Source organism: Coptis chinensis, chromosome 9 (assembly GCF_015680905.1).
Source record: "Coptis chinensis isolate HL-2020 chromosome 9, ASM1568090v1, whole genome shotgun sequence".
In the NCBI taxonomy this organism is placed as follows: Eukaryota; Viridiplantae; Streptophyta; class Magnoliopsida; order Ranunculales; family Ranunculaceae; genus Coptis; species Coptis chinensis.
In genome coordinates this window covers 50,411,324-50,432,044 of record NC_141464.1, presented here as the reverse complement: position 1 = coordinate 50,432,044, position 20,721 = coordinate 50,411,324, and the positions used below count along the sequence as shown (strand labels likewise).

Here is a 20,721-nt window from a genome sequence, read left to right as displayed (position 1 = left end):
TATGTAGGATACAACAAATTCTTACTACATTTCATCATCGTAACGTAAGACCTGAACAAATAAAGCTTAGGGTGTTTCCTTTCACCCTAGCTGACAAAGTGGTTGCTTGGCTAACAACACAAAAGCCGAACTATGTTGACACATGGGAAAAACTAGTTGAATTATTTATGGAACAATTCTACCTACCACAGAAGACTGACGAAATGCTTCAAAATATTCACTTCTTTCGCCAAAAGCCTTTATGAGGCTTGGAATCATTTCACTGATCTTCTAGTAGAATGTCCCCATCATAATTTTGGTAAAGACACACTAGTTCGTGCCTTCTTCAAAGGCCTATCCCAACACCATAAGAAGACATTAGACATCATGAACGAGGTAATTTCTTAAGTAAATGAGGCATAGATGCATATAACTTCTTAGATAATCAATCCAAGAAAAGCAACAACTAGGGAGGTAGCGATTACTCCCGCTCCACCCCTTCTTCGTCTACAGCTACGGCAGCCAGTATGTTTGAGGTAAAACCAGATCCTAAACTTAGAACTTTAATTGAAACCCTAACTCGAAAGGTCAATGCCCTCTTCGTGTATAAACAAGAAGAAAAACCCACTCCAGTCATGAACGTCAACTCTTCTCGTTGTAATGTCTGTTTTAATCCCAACCATATCAATTCCTTTTGTCCTTTACTTTACGATTCACCTCCAGCATAACCCGTAGATAACTAGTGTATGCATATGCCATACGACACTGTTTCAAAACCCAGCCCATCCGAACCAATTTAAATTCCAGCCCAGCACGCCAACAGAAGCCCAGCCCATACAACAGCTTTTGTTGACTTTTGTTGCTTCTTGATCCACTACTCTTGTTGCTTCTTAATAACCTGTCCACTCCCCCACCATCCTTTGGAATTGCCAAGTCATATTTTAGATCTAAAGGTAAATAGGTGGGTGTGGGGGCCCACACCATTATATTTTATTAGATAGATTACATTATCACCAACCCTAACACACAATGGAGGCAAAACACTAATTATAATCAACAACAACAACCTACATGTCATACCCCGAATTTCGACAAAATCGGAATAACAATATTAGTTCTTGACTCTTCGATTTTCGAGGTGTGATGCACTCCCAACTTTCAAAAACCCATCATCATTTAACTATCCCAATAATTTGAAACCAATAAATTTTTTAAAATAAACCAAAGTCCTCTTCATTACAAAAATTCACAAATAAGTTTAAGTTACAAACTTCCTTTTAAACATTGTTTCAATTATAATTACAACCAAAAATACAAAAACATTGTCTCAATTGAAAATCTATTGCACCTCAAGGGAAAACAAAACATATTCTATAATGAGACGCTAGCGCAAACCACAAGCAGCAATCAACCTTCTTCAACACTAATCCTATCAAGACTTATCGACTATGTTCATTTTATGAACACACCGGATAAGCAAACATGTAAATCGGGTCAGCATTATAAACAATGCTGGTATGAGTAGCCTTAAAATACAAATCATACTTATACATATATATACACAATCAATAAGGCAGTTAGTTCATCCACCAAAGCGCCTTAACTTCTAACGAATAATACAATATTCTTAAGTACAATAATTAAGGCATGTAGTTCCTCCACTGAGGCGTCTTAGCTTCCAATTCAATAATATGTTAAAATTTGTGAAATAATTAATTTTGGACATTAATAAAAATAGAGGTGTTACAATTATACACATCTCAAAAGAATTTCGTCCCGAGATTCGGAAGTAAGGTAAGTTATATATGAACAAATAATGCTAGTTATTAAATTAGAACGTACTCAAGAATGTACAGAGATTAAACTTAAGCAAGATAACGTTGATATTAATTAATTTTAAACAATTCTAAAATATATGCCCTCATGCCATAATAAAATCTATTATATGTAGTTTAATTGTCTACATTAAAACAAATTATTACTTTCACTTAAACACAAGATAAATATATCATTTCTCTTTAGCATGCAGTTTCTTGACACGTAGTAAACTTTATGAAAAATAATATTCTATGTAAACTAATAAATAATGTGAGGTAAGTTCATTCCTGCATAAAATATTAGGGAGTTTTTCATTATCATGCACAAAAGAAAATTATACTTAAAACAAAAGGTCACTGATGTTATTGAAACTACAATAAAAAAAAAATTCGAACATATTAATTAAGCGTACTCCCGTATCATATAAGTTAAATCAAAAGAGAAACATCTAATTAAAAATACAAACAATAATATGAATCAATAACGTTCACTACTCTAAACACCAATGTATCGTCATCAATAATGCATAAGTATTCTGCAACATGACATTTTTTTTTCTTTTGTGTTCATAATATCAACAAAACGTATTAACATACTCTTATCCAACTTTACATCAATTTCTTCTCATGAATATATCAAAATTTATTTTATTTTTCTAGTAAGCTATTTTTTTCTCACTAAACAAACAAATCAATTTATATTATTATCATGGATGACAATCTAAGCAACGGACATACTACATATTTCATAAGAAAATTTAAACAACAAAACACATATGATTTATAGTTTCATCCATGACAACTAATTATGATAAACCATGAGGCTAAACGTGGTGAAAGAAAATATTGGCACACAAACCCTAAAATTAATTAGTTGGCAAAAGTTATAAAGAATAGATGAATTACACTATTTATTATGCATTTGAAATCTATTGAAATATCATAGAATAGTAACAACCTCAAACAATAAAATTTTATATTTGCTTTAGTCACGCTCTCAGAAACCCTTTTATTTCATTATTTTATTCTATGTACAAAGGTTATTTCTTTGCATTGTCAAACAAAATATTAAGGAACCCTAACTCTAGTTTATGCAACTATGATTCATCAACATGAAAGGAAGATAAACAATCAAACATATAACACTCTCAATTAATCAAGCAAAAATGAATCATTTAAAGTTATAGAAATCAGAAATATTAAATTTAAAACAACCATAGAATCCTAATTCATGCAAGCAACTGGATCAAATATAACACGTATTCTAAAAGTAATTATTTATATCCATCTATCAAAATTATATAGACTGAAACAAAACAGTTAAGAAGAAATGCTCAACGTTCATTGTTATTATTATTCTTACTAAATCTTAATTTTAAACAGAGAATAGGTTCAAAAATCAATGTTCATATACAATGACAATTAAAATAAGGCTTGCTATTGTATAACACGAATTTTAAAAGTTTTAGGATAATATAAATTCACTTCTAATATATCACCAACAACAAGTTATACTTATATGAACCTCAATATAATATTTATGAATAATAAATCTAGACATATATTTAAGAATATTTGAATATGCAAAAATCAATGTGAAACTAATTTAACAATATTAATCAATCATATCATAATTTATAGGCACAAAACACACTTATAAAATGAAATAAAAAATATTCGTTTGTTGTTGAAGTAAGATCATCATTATATTAAGACATCATCTATATAAATCCCAATATGGTTTAAGACTAACAATTATCACAATTATTTTAATTAATCATTAATAACGTGACAATAGGAAAATAATTTTACACATGTCCCATTGGTGAAACAATATTAACACATCATATACACACGGTAATGGTTTATCTACATACAATAATATAAGAAAGGGTGTATACGCAAGTATACACATCTAAAAAGGAATACACATATATAATTTTTTTATATTTTTTATATTTCTAACTAATCACATCTAACAAATTAATCTATTCTATTACATAATAATATTCATTTATTAAAAGTGTTTGAGTAAGGCGAGATAGTTCTTCCAACATAGAGACAATTACTTTATCACTTAGTACGTTATAAAGTCATCAATTAATGCAGCTAATTCAATATATATTAAAATATCTATTTTTTACTGAATCATAATATACACTCAAATACAAAGTTCACAAATACGTTGTCATACTTAATCCATAATCTATGTGAAAATGAACACCAACAATAAAACAACATTATAGCAGCACACATCATTTTGATCAAATCCATTAATAATTATTATATCATTATAACTTATGAAACTACTAGTTCTATAATAAAGAAAAATCAGAATGCATTTCATACATACTCCACAAGAGTAACAAATATATTTGTACACATTACAGATGCAAACAACTCAAAACAAACCAAGAAAAATATAGGCTCGATTCATTTTTCATTTTCCCTTTTTCTTTCCTTTGTAAAAATAAAACGACTAGCGCAAATAGTTTTGAAAATAAAATTTTCTAAACTCTACCCATAAACCACGATCCGAGGATCACTTAAACTCGCCTAAGTCTAAGCTAACAAAGTGCTTTGATACCAACCTATCACACACCGAATTTTAACAAAATCGAAATAACAATATTTATTCATGACTCTTCGATTTTCGAGGTGTGATGCACTCCTAACTTGCAAAAACCCATCATCATTTAACTATCCCAATAATTTGAAACCAGTAATTTTTTTAAAATAAACCAAAGTCCTCTTCATTACAAAAATTCACAAATAAGTTTAAGTTACAAACTTCCCCTTAAACATTACTTCAATTATAATTACAACCGAAAAAACAAAAACATTGTCTCAACTGAAAATCTATTGCACCTCAAGGGAAAACAAAACATATTCTATAATGAGACGCTAACGCAAACCGCAAGCAACAATCAACCTTCTTCAATACTAATCATATCAGGACTTATCGACTATGTTCATTTTATAAACACACCCGATAAGCAAACATGCAAATCGGGTCAACATTATAAATAATGTTGGTATGAGTAGCCCTAAAATGCAAATCATACTTATACATATATATACACAATCAATAAGGCAGTTAGCTTTTCCATTGAGGCACCTTAGCTTCCAATTCAATAATATATTAAAATTTGTGAAATAAATAATTTTGGACATTAATAAAAATAGAGGTGCTACAATTATACACATCTCAAAAGAATCTCAGCCCGAGATTCGGAAGTAAAGTAAGCTATATACGAACAAATAATGCTAGTTATTAAATTAGAACGTACTCAAGAATGTACAGAGATTAAACTTAAGCAAGATAACGTTGGTATTAATTATTTTTAAACAATTCCAAAATATATGTCGTCATGCCATAAGAAAATCTATTATATGTAGTTAATTGTCTACATTAAAACAAATTATTACTTTCACTTAAACACAAGATAAATATATCACTTCTATTTAGCATGCAGTTTCTTGACACGTAGCAAACTTTATGAAAAATAATATTCTATGTAAACTAATCAATAATGTGAGGTAAGTTTATCACTGCATAAAATATTTTGGAATTTTTCATTATTATGCACAAAAGGTCACTCATGTCATTGAAACTACAATAAAAAAAATTTAAACATATTAATTAAGCGTACTCCCGTATTATATGAGTCAAATCGAATGGGAAACATCTAATTAAAAATACAAGCAATAATATGAATCAATAACGTTCACTACTCTAAACATCAATGTATCGTCATCAATAATGCATAAATATTCTACAACATGACATTTTTTTTTTTTCCCTTTGTGTTCATACTATCAAAAAACACATTAAAATACTTGTAGTGGCCCATTATGTAACATTAAACTTAGGCAAAGACAAAGGGGTAAGGCAGTGTAACAAGGAAGGCTGGGGAGTATGGGATCATGTCCGCGAAACCCTAGAGAGTGGACGTGGCACAAGTACTACTATAAGATGGGCCGTCGGATGAAGGGAATGGGGACGGTCTAGATTAGGGTGACTCAATAGAGGAGCGACGACCGAGTCAGCGGGACAAGGAAGGAGAGCAGCTTAATATGCTACCCTGGGGAACAGGGGAATCGAGCTGCGGAACCCTAAGGGGCGGACGTGGCCGAGGTACGACAAACAGGAGAGCCATCAGATGAGGAGATAGATGGACGGTCCAGAGAGGAAGGGGAGGGGTATAAAAAGAAGAGGATGAAGAGAGAAAAAGAGAGGCCGCATTAGAGAGAAAAAGAATGAGAAAGAGAACTAGAGCAGTGTGAGATTTTAGGTTCATACATTTGGCGCCATCTATGGGGAAACGACGAACAAAAGCAAAGTAGAAATGACACCTAAGAAACGGGTAGGCAGACCGAAGAGAGTGGCGGTGCAGGAACCGACACCAGAGGCTATGATTGATGAAGAAAGAGACATGAGAGAGAAGCCGGAAATAGAAGAGACGTGACTCATAAGAGAAGAGATCGGGAGGTTAAGAGAGGAGAATGACTGGTTTAGAAGAGAGAGAGAAAGAGAAGAGGAAGGCGCAGGCAGAGAGGCAAGTGATAGCTCTGAAAAGGAGGAGGATGAGCCGAACCTCGTTGAAAACCCGGTGACTGGCTTGACAATCGAGCAGGTGCAAGAGATGATAGACAAGGATAGGGAAGCGAACCAACATAAAGCGAAGAGTCAGGGACGAGCAACTAGTTAGGTGGTGTTAGCGGAAGTCATCTGGGCGTCAGAGGTCCCAAAGCGTTTTAATCAGCCTAGATTCTAGAGGTATGACGGTAAAAGGGACCCCGCATATCACATCTATCATATCCGGCAGCAGATGCCACTATGGCAAGAGTCACGGTATAATGGGCTGAGATGCATGATGGTCTCGGCCAGTTTAAAAGGAGGGGCGTCGGAATGGTATTATCGGTTACCAGCAGGGAGCATAAGGAATTTCCAAGAGTTGGAACAAGCATTTGTAGATCATTTCATACACCAGAAGAAGTGTGCAGTGGACATCGCGACCTTGTTCAATGTGAGACAAAGGTCAACAGAGTCAGTGAGGGAATATCTATGTCGGTTTAAGGCTGAGACGTTGAAGGTTGAGAATCTAGACGAGAGAACCGCAGTGATCGCGTTTGAGCGAGGGTTGCGGCCAGGAATGAGAGTGCATCAGTCAGTCGCGAAGAACGAGATGCAACCTTGCATGAGCTATATCCGCAGGTAGAGAAATACATCAGGTATGAGGACACTTTACAAAAGGAGTCTAAGAGGTCAGGGAAAGCTGTTTTATCGTTGGAGAAAGACAGGGAACACCGAAAGGAAGGGACGTCTGAAAGGGAAAGTGGTGGGTATCGCGGCCACCCCTCGAGGGCGGAAAGAGTCCAGGAAGTGGTTTGAAAGGAGAATAGAGAAAGGAAGCCATACATGGAGATATAGAGGTGACACCACTGAATAGATAGCTGAGAGAAATACTACCGTTGATTAAAAACCTGCAGGGGTACGAAGGGCCGCGGAACACACCAATAGAGCTACCAGATAAACCTTTCTGCGCATACCACCAGATGTAAAACCATGAGACTGATGACTGTTACGTGCTAAAGTGGATGGTTCAGAGATTGGTGGAAAAGGGTAAGATGAGAGAGTTTGTGAGGGGTGCGCAGAATGAGGAACATTTGCTGTGAAAGGATCAGATATTGGGAACTATTCATGTGATTTTCAGTGGGGAGGTGCTAAGTCATAATGCCCATAGAGATCGGGTGAGGAGGACCACGAGCATCGAACAGATCCATGAGGGGACTGATATGCCAAGACCAAGGGAGGGTCAACAGAGGATAGGGACAGGATCGTCTTCAGCAAGGCAGATTTGCGGGCAGTAGACTCTCCTAATGAGGATGCGTTGGTCATCACAGTGGCGATGGGCAATTACCTGGTAAAGAGAGTGTCAATCGATTGTGGCAGCGCTGTGGATTTGTTGTTCAAAGGAGCTTTGGAAGAAATGGGAATGGATCCTAAGCAGTTGAGGCCTCCGCGAAGTAATTTATACGGATTCAATGGAAGTATGATAGAGCCTATGGGAGAACTCTTGTTGCTGGTAACCACGGGTCCGGTGACAATATTCGCACGGTTCATGATGGTAGATTCTGCGTCACAGTACAACGCGATCTTAGGGAGGCGGTGGATCCATGAGATGAAGGCTGTCCCATCCACGTACTATCAAGTGATACAGTTCCCTACTTCGACGGGCACATATGAAGTCCGCGGAGATCAAGTGACGGCCAATAATAGTCATAGGGGTACAGTGAAGTGATTGGTCCACGGGACAGAAGAAGAAAGTTTCCACCCTAGGAAGAGGTAAGCATAGCAATTACAGTGTGTCCCCCCACAGAGAGAAAGTTAGAACCAGCAAAGGGACCGAAGACGCTAGATGAAATTGAAGTGGTGAATATTGGAGACGGGGAGGAAGAAAGGTTCACATCGATAGGATCCAGTCTAGGGGTGGCAGTTTTGTACACGACCCGCTAACCTGACACGAATCTGACACGAAATTAACGGGTTTGGGTTGGGAAAAAAGGCTTTTGGGTCATTTAAGGGTTGACCCGCCAAACCCGTCAAATAAATGGGTTGGGTTAGGGTCATACATGTTAACCCGGGTAACCTGTTAGTATACCCGATTAGTTCCCGGGTCTAATGGGTCGGGTCATCAACCCATGACCTGTATGACCTATTTTAAGTCCTTAAACATATATGTTTCCGAATTTTATTAAATCTCATAATCTCAATTACCTAAAAGAAAATACTAAACAGAAAAGGATCAACTAGATTTAGAAGGATTAGCCGGCAATCCAGCATATAAAAGATTCATTCAATAAAATATATGATCACGTACATTAACATTGAACCCGTACCTTAGTCTCAATTATATAAAGAGAACAATGAAGCCGTCAAAGTCACAATAATATTTGCATTTATTTAATAATAAGTTTGCCCACGAGGTAGCAAAGTGGACAAATTGGACATGCATGGTTGTTGTTTCTAGTTTGGTTATGTTTTTTGTTTGGCTAACAGGTTGTTTGACTTATTTGGTTCAGGCGTTCATCAGATGTATGTGCTTCAACAACTCTGCGCACTTTTGCATGTTCTTTTATTATTTAGATTAATAAATATTCTTTATCCAAAAAAAAATAGAACTTACAGGTTATCTGTTAACCCGATCCGAAATTGACCCGTTGGGTAACCCGTTACATATGCGGGTTGGGTTTGGGTTTGACAAACTTGACACGATTAGTAATTGGGTCGGGTTTGGGTTTGCTCTCCTAACACGTGACTCGAGTATGACACGACACGAACCCGACCCAACACAACCTATTGCCACCCCCAATCCAGTCTGCCGGAGGACTGGAAGAGTACATTGATACAATTCTTGTCAGAAAATAAAGATGTGTTTGCATGGACCATTGAGGATGTAACGGGATTAGACCCAGGATTCGCATGTCATAGGTTACACATGAAGGAAGATGCCAAGCCAGTAAGGCAGAAGATGCGAAGCGTTAGACCAAAGTACGCGGAGGGGATTCGCAAAGAGGTGGCGCGGTTGAAGGGAGCTGGAATAATACGAGAAACAGAATTCACCGAGTGGCTATCCAATGTGGTCGCTGTACCGAAAAAGAACGGCAAAGTACATATGTGCATAGATTTCACGGATGTGAATACAGAGTGTCTGAAGGACAGTTATCCCATGCCGTGAGTAGATGAGTTAGCGGATAGGACAGCAGGGTACAAAATATTCTCTTTCATGGACGCGTCTATGGGGTATAATCAAGTCGCAATGTATGGGCTGGATAAGGAGAAAACAACATTTGTGGTAGAAGGCGGTACGTACTGCTATACAAGAATGCCATTTGGGCTGAAGAATGCTGGAGCCACTTTCCAAAGATTGGGAGAGAAAATGTCTGAAAGCAAGATTCGGAAGGGGATTGAGATATACATAGATGACATGGTGGAAAAAAAGCATGTCCGAGGAGGAGCATTTAGAGGGTTTACGAGAGACATTCGGGATACTGTGGAAGTACAATTTGAAGTTGAACTGAGAGAAATGCACCTTCGGAGTGACCACGAGAAAGTTCTTGGGCTACATCGTGACTCATCGGGGAATTGAGGCCAATCCGGAGCAGATAAGAGCCTTGATAGAGATGCTTTCACCACATAATGTTAATGAGGTACAACGGCTAGCTGGAAGGGTGGCGGCATTGAACAGGTTCATTTCCAAGTCATCTGATAAATGCAAGCCGCTGTATCGATTATTGAGAAGTACCCCGGATTTCTCGTGGACTGCGGAATGCGAGGAGGCATTTTAAGAGTTGAAGGGGGTATTTGGGCAAGGCGCCTTTATTGTCTCTGCCCGAGGAGGGGGAGAAGTTGTACTTGTATTTGGGGGCCACCGAGTATGCAGTAAGTTCAGTACTGGTCCATATAGTAGAAAGGGTGGAGAAACCAGTGTATTTCCAAAGCAAAACACTACTGGACGCAGAGACGTGGTATAGTAGAATCGAGAGGTATGCCCTGGTATTAATCTTCTCGGCTCTCAAGCTGAAACCCTACTTTGAGTCGCACTCCGTGGTGGTGGTGACAAACCTACCTCTCAAACAGGCATTAAGGACAGAAAAGTCAGGAAGAATGTTAAAATGGGCAGTGATGCTTAGCGCGTATGAGATACAATATTAGGTAAGGACCGTGGAGAAGGCACAGACGGTGGCGGAGTTTTTGGTTGAGTTCCCCGCCAAGGATCCCACTTGGGGAGAAGAGATGGTTATGGAACTGGAGAGGGAGGGGGAGCCCGACTTACTGGACCCTTGAGATAAGAGGAATGGATGGAGGGTATTCGTAGATGGGTCTGCCACTAACGCATGTAGCGGCATAGGGTTGTGTTGGTTACACCTGATAACAATAGAATAGAACAGACCATGAAGTTAGGTTTCGCGGCATCCAGTAATAAAGCAGAATATGAGGCAGTGATAGCAGGACTGAGAATGGTCGAGGATCTGGGGGTAAAGGAACTGACTGTGTATTCAGACTCGAATCTCTTGTGTCAAGCTAATGGAGGGTTAGCTGCTCGATGCCCGCGAATGGCTAAATATTTGAAGGCGGTGCGCGAGAGATCCAGCAAATTTGTGAAGCTCCAATTTGTACATCTGGGTCGCGGTGAGAATAGACACACAGACGTACTGGCGTATGTTGCGGCAGTCATGCCCGGGTCAGAGGAAAGGACGATACAGGTAGGGAGATTGGACAAGCCAAGCACGGAAGAGGTGATAGAGGTGTGTCAGGTCACTGAAGAAGAAGGGGGATGGATGGAGCCCATTAGATATTTCTTGGAGGGAAAGGAGGTGTCAGACAAGAAATAAAAGAGAAGATTGGAACAGACGTCCCAGAGATATGTGCTGGTGGAAGGGGAGTTATACCGAAAGAACTTCAGTGGGCCCTTGTTAAAATGTATAGGGCCGCAGTTGGCATCTGAGGTGCTGGCAAAATTGCATGAAGGGGATTGTGGGAGCCATTTTGTAGGAAGGACTACCGCGCACCGACTTTTGACACAAAGCTACTTTTGGCCCCATATGAAGAAGGACGCGGTGGACTGCGCTAAGAAATGTGACAAGTGTCAAAGATTCTCACAGCTAATATTCGCACCCGCAGAACCCCTGCATAATGTCTCGAGTCCGTGGCCTTTTGCAATGTGGGCTATGGATATTGTGGGACCATTGTCCATGGCCAGCGACAAAAGGAGATATATGCTGGAAGCCACGGACTATTTCACTAAATGGATAGAAGTTGTACCTTTGCAGCAAGTCAAGGAAACACAAGTGATTAAGTTTCTATGGGAGAACATCATATGTCGGTTTGGGTTGTCGTATGCCATCATTGCAGACAATGGGACACAGTTCACGGGAGCTAAGGTGACGACGTTTCTACAGGCATACAAAGTGAAACAAGGATTCTCTGCCCCCTACAACCCCGAGGGCAACGGCCAGGCTGAATCTTATAACAAAACAATAATGAACAATCTGAAAAGGAAATTAGAAGATAAGAAGGGTGCGTGGGCCGACGAGTTGAACCATGTGCTCTGGGCTTAAACCACACCGAGGACAAGCACCAAGGAGACCCCCTTCGCCTTAGAATACGACGTCAAGGCCATAATTCCTTCAGAAATAGTGGCGGCTACTATGAGAACCAAGGCTGTGGAGGAGTGGTCGAATTGGCGCATATTGGTAGGTGACTTGAATCTGGCAGAAGAGAAAAGAGACTCAGCTCGCATTCGACTGGAGGAGTATCATAGAAGACTGCAGAGGCAATACAACAAAAGGGTCCGACCACGGCGTTTCAAGATAGGAGAATTGGTGCTACGCCGAGTAATTCTGAGTAAAAAAGAAGAGAGGGATGGGAAGTTGGGTCCTAATTGGGAAGGGCCGTACACCGTGGTGGAAGTGGGAGGTTCTGGTACCTATAAGTTGCAGACCATGAATGGTAAACTAATAGAAAAGCCTTGGAATATAAGAATGTTGAAAAAATTTTACAACTGAATGTAATGAAGTCCCATGTAATGTAAAGAAGTCCAGAACAGAGGACTAGAGCTGTATATAAATGTATAAAACCATAACACTTTTGTGAATGGAAATGTGTTTAAAGAAGAATATAAATCATGGATCAGAGAGGCGAGTGACACGTGGGGCAATGAGAGTGGCCTCGGTAGACTTTAACGCCTATTGGAAAGAGACATCGGAGGGGATAAGCCCTTCACTGATGTTAGAGATGGAGTGGGCCTGGAGGGACATTGGTGGGGCAATGAGAGTGGCCCCAATAGGCTTGAGAGCTTGATCGAGTCCGTGGAGTGGGATGAACCTTCCGCGGATCAGAGATGCAAGAGATATGTGGGGAAAAGAGACTGGCCCTAACAGGTTTGAGAGCCTGATCGAGCCCGTGGAGTGGGATGAGCCCTCCACGGATCCGAGATGCAAGAGGTACATGGGGAAAGGAGAGTGGCCCCAACAGGATCGAGAGCCTCATCGAGCCCGCAGAGTGGGATGAGCCCTCCACGGATCCGAAGTGCAAGAGATACATGGGGCAAGGAGAGTGGCCCCAACAGGCTCGAGAGCCTAGTCGAGCCTGCGGAGTGGGATGAGCCCTCCGCGGATCCCAGATGCAAGAGATACATGGGGCAAGGAGAGTGGCCCCAACAGGTTTGAGAGTCTAATCGAGCTAGGCACAGAAACAGGGGGCAAGGTAGGGGAGGGAAAGAAGTAGAGATTTGCATAAGGAGAGAGGTGTCGTACAAGCAGATAGTTAGAATCAAAAGATAAAGAGGCAACAACATAGTATACTAAATCAAATATCATACTAAAGGAAGTAATGGAGGTAGGAAAAGTATGGCGAACAACAGGCATATAAAATATAGTCACACAGCAAAATACTTGAACAGGGTGCGAACTAGGTCGCAAGTTAATGACAAGTTTTTGATACAAAGAAAGGACTAGGGCATTCCCTAGGTGAATGAATCAGCTATCATTTTGTTAGCAGTGTCTTCAATGGCGGCAGCGGGGGACTCTTGAATGACTGCAGCGGGAAGGGGGTCTTCGCCCATCACAAGGTTCTCTGGGATGCCAGAAGGGTCTGCGGCTTTTGTGGGTTCGCTGGCGACCTCAGTAGGTTTAGTCACCGGAACGGCAGGTCTCTCTGGGAGAAGACGGCCTTCCTGGGTGAGCCAGGCGAGTTCCTCCTGGACCTTCTGGGCCACCCTCTTTTCCACCAGGGTCTTGAAATGGTCACGAAGAGCCGTCATGTCCGATTGGTGATGCTGCATCATCTTGGCGGTGTCATCCTTGTGGGCCTGACTAAGGGCGTCCACGACCTTCTCATGTTGTTGGGTGAGGGCGTTCAAGTTGAGTTGGTGGTGTTAGAGAAGCTCTTCTCTTTGACAGTGCAGGCGATCATTGACGGAGTCCATGTACAGTTGATGGGAGGATTCTTCCGACTTAAGTTCATCCTGACCCTGGACTTTGGTCAAATTGGCAGTTACCAGATTTGACTGAAGTCCGGCATAGGCCGTTAAGCTCCTGTTCCAGGGCGGTCACCTTATTTTTGGCCCGGAGAAGGCCGCGGATCATGAAGGAGATGTCCAGGCTCACCTGAGTCAAAAAGGGAGAGGGTTCAAAAAAAAAAAAAAAAAGAGAGAGAGAGAGAGAGAGAGAGAGAGAGAGAAAGTTATACCCTTTCCCAGTTTGTGTACAGCAAAGTGCGATGTTGGTCAAATATACCCCCGTCCGCATAGGCAATGTCCTTAGGCAGATGAGCATTGTAGAACAAGGAGGAGGCCATGACGACATTGTCCAAAGCGGAGTCCGCCGTATTCACTTTCCGGTTGTGCACATTGAATATGGGACAGAAGTCCTCAACAGGTGCAAGAGTGGATGCCTGGGCGAGAGGCTGAGCGGGCTCCTTGCCAAGCCGGTGAGTGCAGGGAGAGGAGGTAGCTGGATGAGAGGGTACAGAAGTAGGGGCTGGACGTTCAGGCACGGAGGCCTGGTGAGTTGTAGAAACAGGCTCATCAGAGGTGGACGTCCGCGGCCTCTTGGCTGGTGGTTGATCAGCAGGCGCATGCATGTCAGCGGGGGGTACTTCCATCACATCATCATCAGAGTCGCTATCGAACAATTTCTGCTTGTGGAAGTCCATGTCTTCTAGAGGTGAGGGGAGTGAGGTGAACTGATCGTCCCAATGGGAGATAGAGCGGTAGGAAGGGACGTCGTTGGGAGTGGAGGAAGAGTGGAGATCTTGAGGGTCTCGAGAGGCAGAAGAGTGTGAGGAAGTTCGAGGAGGGGGACGGTGAGAACTATGGGTGCGAGACCTCTTCTTTGAAGGAGGAGACACACGGGGCTTTCGCTCCTTGGGAGGGGGAGGACGAAAAAAAGGACCTGTTAATCCGCGGAAGGTGTTGAGAGCGGGAATTGGCACTAAGGGAGTAGCGGTGATGGGATGAATGCCTAAGAAGTCGGCCTGGGCAGAACCAAGGTCGCGAAGCTGGGCAAAGATAGGACAGGAGATGTTATCGTAAATCCTGGATTTGGAATCTGGCCGCCAACCTGTAAATAAGAACAATTATGAGTTAATAGGTTAAATGGAAAACACTTCAAGGAACGGAAAAAGAACTATGATACTCACCACGAAGTCGGAAGGAGAGATGGTTAAGAGTCAGGGTGGAGGGAATGTCCACCGACAGAAAGTTGCCTGATACATAGAGCGGATAGTGGTGCCAAACTTTATCTGAAGTGGTAAGCCAAAGGAGAAAAGATTGTTTCTTAGGATGAACACAGAAAGACTGGTATCCTATGCTGACATCCTTGGTGCTGGTTTTGAGATAGTAGTGAGAGTAGATGTCGCGGCTGGTGATCTTGGGTTCTTGGGTCCTATTGTAAGAATTCGCGGCATACATTATCCGCTAGAAATTACCTATGCCTTGGCAAGGGGGAATGTTAAAGTGGTTTCAAACTTCGACATCCAGAAGAGTGAGGGGAAGTCGTAGACCGACAACTATTTGGCCTACAGTGATGACAAGAGAGCCCGGTCGGCGAGGAACAAAATGGGGATAGTGGGTGATGGAGGACACGTGTTCCAATATAATGTCGGCTGGAACACCGTAGGCAGCACTAATGGCGTCTAAATTAGGTCTACGAGATCTAGGGGGAATAAAGTAGTGAGGTAGCCGGAGGTGGAGGGTACCACAGTGGAAGCAGGAGGAGGGGGAGAGGATACCCCCGCTGAACGGGAAGAGGACGAGTCACCAGATTCGCGGTCCAACATCGGAAGGGAGATGAACAGATTCTAGAAATCGAACTATTTCAAAACAAAAAAGGGAAAGAAAATTCAAAGAAAAGAGAGAGGGCCAAGAAAACATACCGATCAAGGGGAAGAGAGAGTTGGTGAGGTCGTGAAAGATAGCCGAAAGTGAAGAAAGGTACCGGAGAGACCACCACAGTGAAACGCACGAGCACCGGCGAAGGAGTGAAAGAAAAGAAAAATGGGGAGCTGGAGCAAAGGGAGAGAAGAAGAAGAGGCAAGGAAAAAGAAAGTGAGGGAAGAAGGAGAAGGAGTGTGGTTTAAATAGGTTGGGGGTAAAAAGGTAATTTTGGGGTGGCAAGGAAATCGAAGCATCGGCTGGGGTTCCAGCTGAAGGACGACATGTGTGAGCACAGGAAACAAGGGGCCGCCAGAAAAAATATGCGTGATGAGTACCTTTCACATCACACGCTTCCCAAAATGAACATATATTAGCTGGAGAGGAGATAAAGAGGTGAAAGTTCTTGACCTCGGGCTAATTATATGGCTGCGAAGTCGAGAAGGGGAATTTGTAGTGGCCCATTATATAACACTGGACTTAGGCAAAGACAAAGGGGGAAGGCAGTGTAACAAGGAAGGCTGGGGAGTATGGGATCATGTCCGCGAAACCCTAGAGAGTGGACGTGGCATAGGTACTACTATAAGATGGGCCGTGGGATGAAGGGAATGGAGACAGTCTGGATTGGGGTGACTCAATAGAGGAGCAACGACCGAGTCAGCAGGACAAGGAAGGGGAGCAGCTTAATACGCTACCCTGGGGAGTAGGGGAATCGAGCTGCGGAACCCTAAGAGGCGGACGTGGCCGAGGTACGGCAAACAGGAAAGCCGTCAGATGAGGAGACAGATGGACGGTCCAGAGAGGAAGGGGAAGGGTATAAAAAGAAGAGGATGAAGAAAGAAAAAAGGAGGCCGCATTAGAGAGAAAAAGAGAGAGAAAGAGAACTAGAGCAGTGTGAGATTTTAGGTTCATACAATACTCTTATCCAACTTTACATCATTTTCTTCTCATGAATATATCAAAATTTATTTTCTTTTACTAGTAAACTATTTTTTTTTCTTACTAAACAAACAAATCAATTTCTCTTATTATCATGGATGACAATCTAAGCAACGGATACACTACGTATTTCATAAGAAAATTTAAACAACAAAACACATATGATTTATAGTTTCATCCATAACAACTAATTATGATAAACCATGAGACTAAACGTGGTGAAAGAAAATATTGGCACACCAACACACTTTAAGTAAACAATAATAAAATTAATTAGTTGTCAAAAGTTATAAAGAACAGATGAATTACACTATTTATTATGCATTTGGCGGCGAGATAAATAAAGCCATCATTTGGCTACAACGGCTCCAAGTTCCCTTGAAACAAAATCACATTCCCCTTACAAGGGTAAATCAGCATTGTATAATCAAATGAGTTGTGGTAGCTAGGAACTAGGATTTTCATTACGTAATTTAGTCAAATATAATTTATTTGTATCTCGTAACCATTTCACTCTATCATGTGCATGCCAAATAAATTATTGCATTAAGCCACATTATTTAGAAATATCTCTATGCATCTCATAACAACTTTCATTCTTTCACGTGCCAAATTAATCGTTGCACTAAGCCACAAGATTTAGAAACATTATTATATCAATACATCTCATAACAATTTTCATTATTTCACATGCTAAATAAATAATTATACTAAACTACAAATCCTTTAGAAATATTACAAATCTCCATAACCGCTGCAATAACTTTTAGTAGCATCTCAAAAATATATATAATAATTTATTTAATTATATCATTACCAAACAACAGTATAACAGAGAATAATATTTAGTATATAAATTCCAACTTACAACGAAATGTCATAATCCCTCTATAAAATATTGCACAATAATTTTATAGCATTTCAACAATGTCATAATATTACACACAAAAAAATACGTACATTTTGATTCATGGCTAAATAATTTCTAATCCATTCCAAACACCTTTTAAACACCAAATACATGTCTTAACGCTTAATACATTTCCCATTACAACATTGCTACACATATCACGTGCTAACAAAATAAATATCATTTCCCATACGAAAACAACACCTAATGCATATATTGTAGTAAATCCAAAAATCTATCATTTATTCATTTCATCGTTAAAACAAATCGGTTAAATACTACGTACACATTTTTCTTCTCTTATCCTCTATTTTATATTATACAACGGTAGTAAGGACTAGGGACTATTAATTAACTTCATGTAATTAAATGTAAAATGGGATTGATCTCCACCATTTCATGACAACTACAACTATACACAAACTACTATTTAGCATTCAAAGTACCAATATTGTTGGGTATTGTGAACCTGAAATCTAATAGTCACACATGGGAAAAGAAATGAGTTCATTGTGGGTTGATAAAGTGGGAAGTCACTAACTAGTACCAAGGCTTTTGCGGATAAAACCCCACACCCATGGCTAAGATATGGCCCAAGCCCAATGGGTGGTTAAGTGGGGGACAATATCGATACTAGTTATTCCATGAGCATGGAGGCCCAGGCCTGACAAGTGTACCCAGGTCCTATCAAATGATATCAGAGCTGATAGTTCGGTTGGGACAAACGACACAGATCATGTAGAATTTGAAGACGAAGTCATTCAAGGTGGAGCTGCCAAGATGGCGCAACTCAGGTGGAGTTGCTTAACGAAGCGTCCTTGTACACTATGGCACTCTTGGAAGTCATGGATGCTCGAGAGAGTGTACTCTGAGTGGAATCCAACGACATCGAGTGATCTTTGAGGTAGAGCTTGTCCTTTCGACACCTATAAAAGTTTGGCATGATATCGTGCATGGTGATGAACAAGTGAAGATCCTTGGATTTCGGTTCAAGGTGGAGATTGTTGGGTATTGTGAACCTGAAATCTAATAGTCCCACATGGGAGAAGAAATGAGTTCATCGTGGGTTGATAAAATGGGAAGATCACTAACTAGTACCAAGGCGTTTCCGGATAAAACCCCACACCCATGGCCAAGATGTGGCCCAAGCCCAATGGGTGGTTAAGTGGGGGACAATATCGGTACTAGTTATCCCATGGGCATGGAGGCCCAGGCCTGGCAAGTATGCCCAGGTCCTATCAAATGTTATCAGAGCCGATGGTTCGGTTGGGATAAACGACACAGATCATGTAGAATTTGAAGACAAAGTCATTCAAGGTGGAGCTACCGAGATGGCGCAACTCAGGTAGAGTTGCTTAACAAAGCGTCCTTATACACTATGGCACTCTTGGAAGTCGTGGATGCTCGAGAGAGTGTACCCCGAGTGGAATCCAACAACATCGAGTGATCTTTGAGGTGGAGCTTGTCCTTTCGACACCTACAAAAGTCTGGCATGATATCGTGCATGATGATGAACAAGTGAAGATCCTTGTATTTCGGTTCAAGGTGGAGATTGTTAGGTAGTGTGAACCTGAAATCTAATAGTCCCACATGGGAGAAGAAATGAGTTCATCGTGGGTTGATAAAGTGGGAAGATCACTAACTAGTACCGAGGCCTTTCCGGATAAAACCCTACACCCATGGCCAAGATGTGGCCCAAGCCCAATGGGTGGTTAAGTAGGGGACAATATCGATACTAGTTATCCCATGGGTATGGAGGCCCAAACCTGGCAAGTGTGCCCAGGTCCTATCAAATATAAAATTAAATCATGCATCTTTGTTTCTCAATTTAATTAAATTAAGAATCAACAACCAAATAAATAAATAAATAAATAACTAATTAGTGAGGTATACTCACTAATACAATTTCATCATTTTTTTTTTATCTATTTTACGTTATTCAACGTTAGTAAGTACTTTGTAATATTAAATTTGATTCATACAAATAAAATGTGAACCCTTATCATTAAAACAACCATTTCAAGACTATTAATCATACACTAATATATATATATATATATATATATATATATATATATATATATATATATATATATATATATATTTGTTTTCTAATTAATTGAATGTAATATATAGGAATCAACAACCAAATAATTGAAAATGACTAATTAGTGAGGTCTACTCACCTTTTTGTTGTTGTCATCGAAAGAACAATCATAGAAAAGAATCCACGCCACGTAAACTCTATATCACCAAGTAATAGAAATACTCCCTTTCTTCTTATTCTTTTTAATCTTCTTTTGTTTTCTTTTTCTCTTTTGTTTTCTTCTTCTTTCTTTTAGATCTAAAACAAACTCAAGACATTTCCATATTTACAAATTCTCTACACATTTTCTTTTCCAATAAAAACCTTACTCTCTCCACAAATTATAGACATTTTTTTTAATCAAAGTTTTTCCATATTTTCTTCCATAAATTACGAACTTATTCTCTCCATGTTTCCTTATTAATAAATCTCTACACATTATTTTAAAACTTAAAAACTTTCCTATTAAACCATTTTCAAACCAAACAAACTATTTTCTTCTTTTTTTTTTTTCAAAAAGTCAAACATACATATTCACTTCAATTTAATAGTCAACTTAAGACATATTCAATAATATATTAAAATTTGTGAAATAATTAATCTTGGACATTAATAAAAATAATGGTGTTACACTACACCTCCAGGTATTAATTATCAAAACGTTAGGCCCATTACAAACTTTCACCAATTTAACCAACATCTAGGACAAGGAGATTTAGGTGGCCAGAATTGAAGTTTAGTGGCTGTGACCCAGAACGATCAACATCAAGACATGAGCATGCAACAAGCCTTAGTTACAGTCACTCCTCCTATGACCACTCCACCAGTTAAACCATCTACAGAGGACGTAATAGTAACTTGGTTGAAACATCAAAATCAAATTATGCAACAAAACTCCAACTTAATGAAGGAACAAAATGAACAAAACTCCAGATTTATGAAAGATCAGCATGATTAAAACTTTAACATGCTACAACAAAAGATGCAAATGATGCAGTCTTTGTGCGAAAAGGTTATTGATCTGTCTCCTAACCAACAAGGTGTGTTTTC

General features: G+C 40.1%; 3 protein-coding genes across 3 annotated transcripts; all 3 read left to right on the top strand.

Moving 5' to 3' along the window:
• Positions 1 to 7,708: 7,708 nt before the first annotated feature.
• Positions 7,709 to 8,101, top strand: LOC147476510 (uncharacterized). Its single transcript, XM_086585750.1, has one exon. It carries the CDS (start codon positions 7,709 to 7,711, stop codon positions 8,099 to 8,101), a length of 393 nt encoding a protein of 130 aa, XP_086441876.1.
• A 2,653-nt stretch (positions 8,102 to 10,754) lies between these two features.
• LOC147476509 (uncharacterized) lies at positions 10,755 to 11,195 on the top strand. Its single transcript, XM_086585749.1, has one exon. It carries the CDS (start codon positions 10,755 to 10,757, stop codon positions 11,193 to 11,195), a length of 441 nt encoding a protein of 146 aa, XP_086441875.1.
• Positions 11,196 to 12,011: 816 nt separating this feature from the next.
• On the top strand, positions 12,012 to 12,368 carry LOC147476508 (uncharacterized). Its single transcript, XM_086585748.1, has one exon. It carries the CDS (start codon positions 12,012 to 12,014, stop codon positions 12,366 to 12,368), a length of 357 nt encoding a protein of 118 aa, XP_086441874.1.
• The last annotated feature ends 8,353 nt before the right edge of the window (positions 12,369 to 20,721 follow it).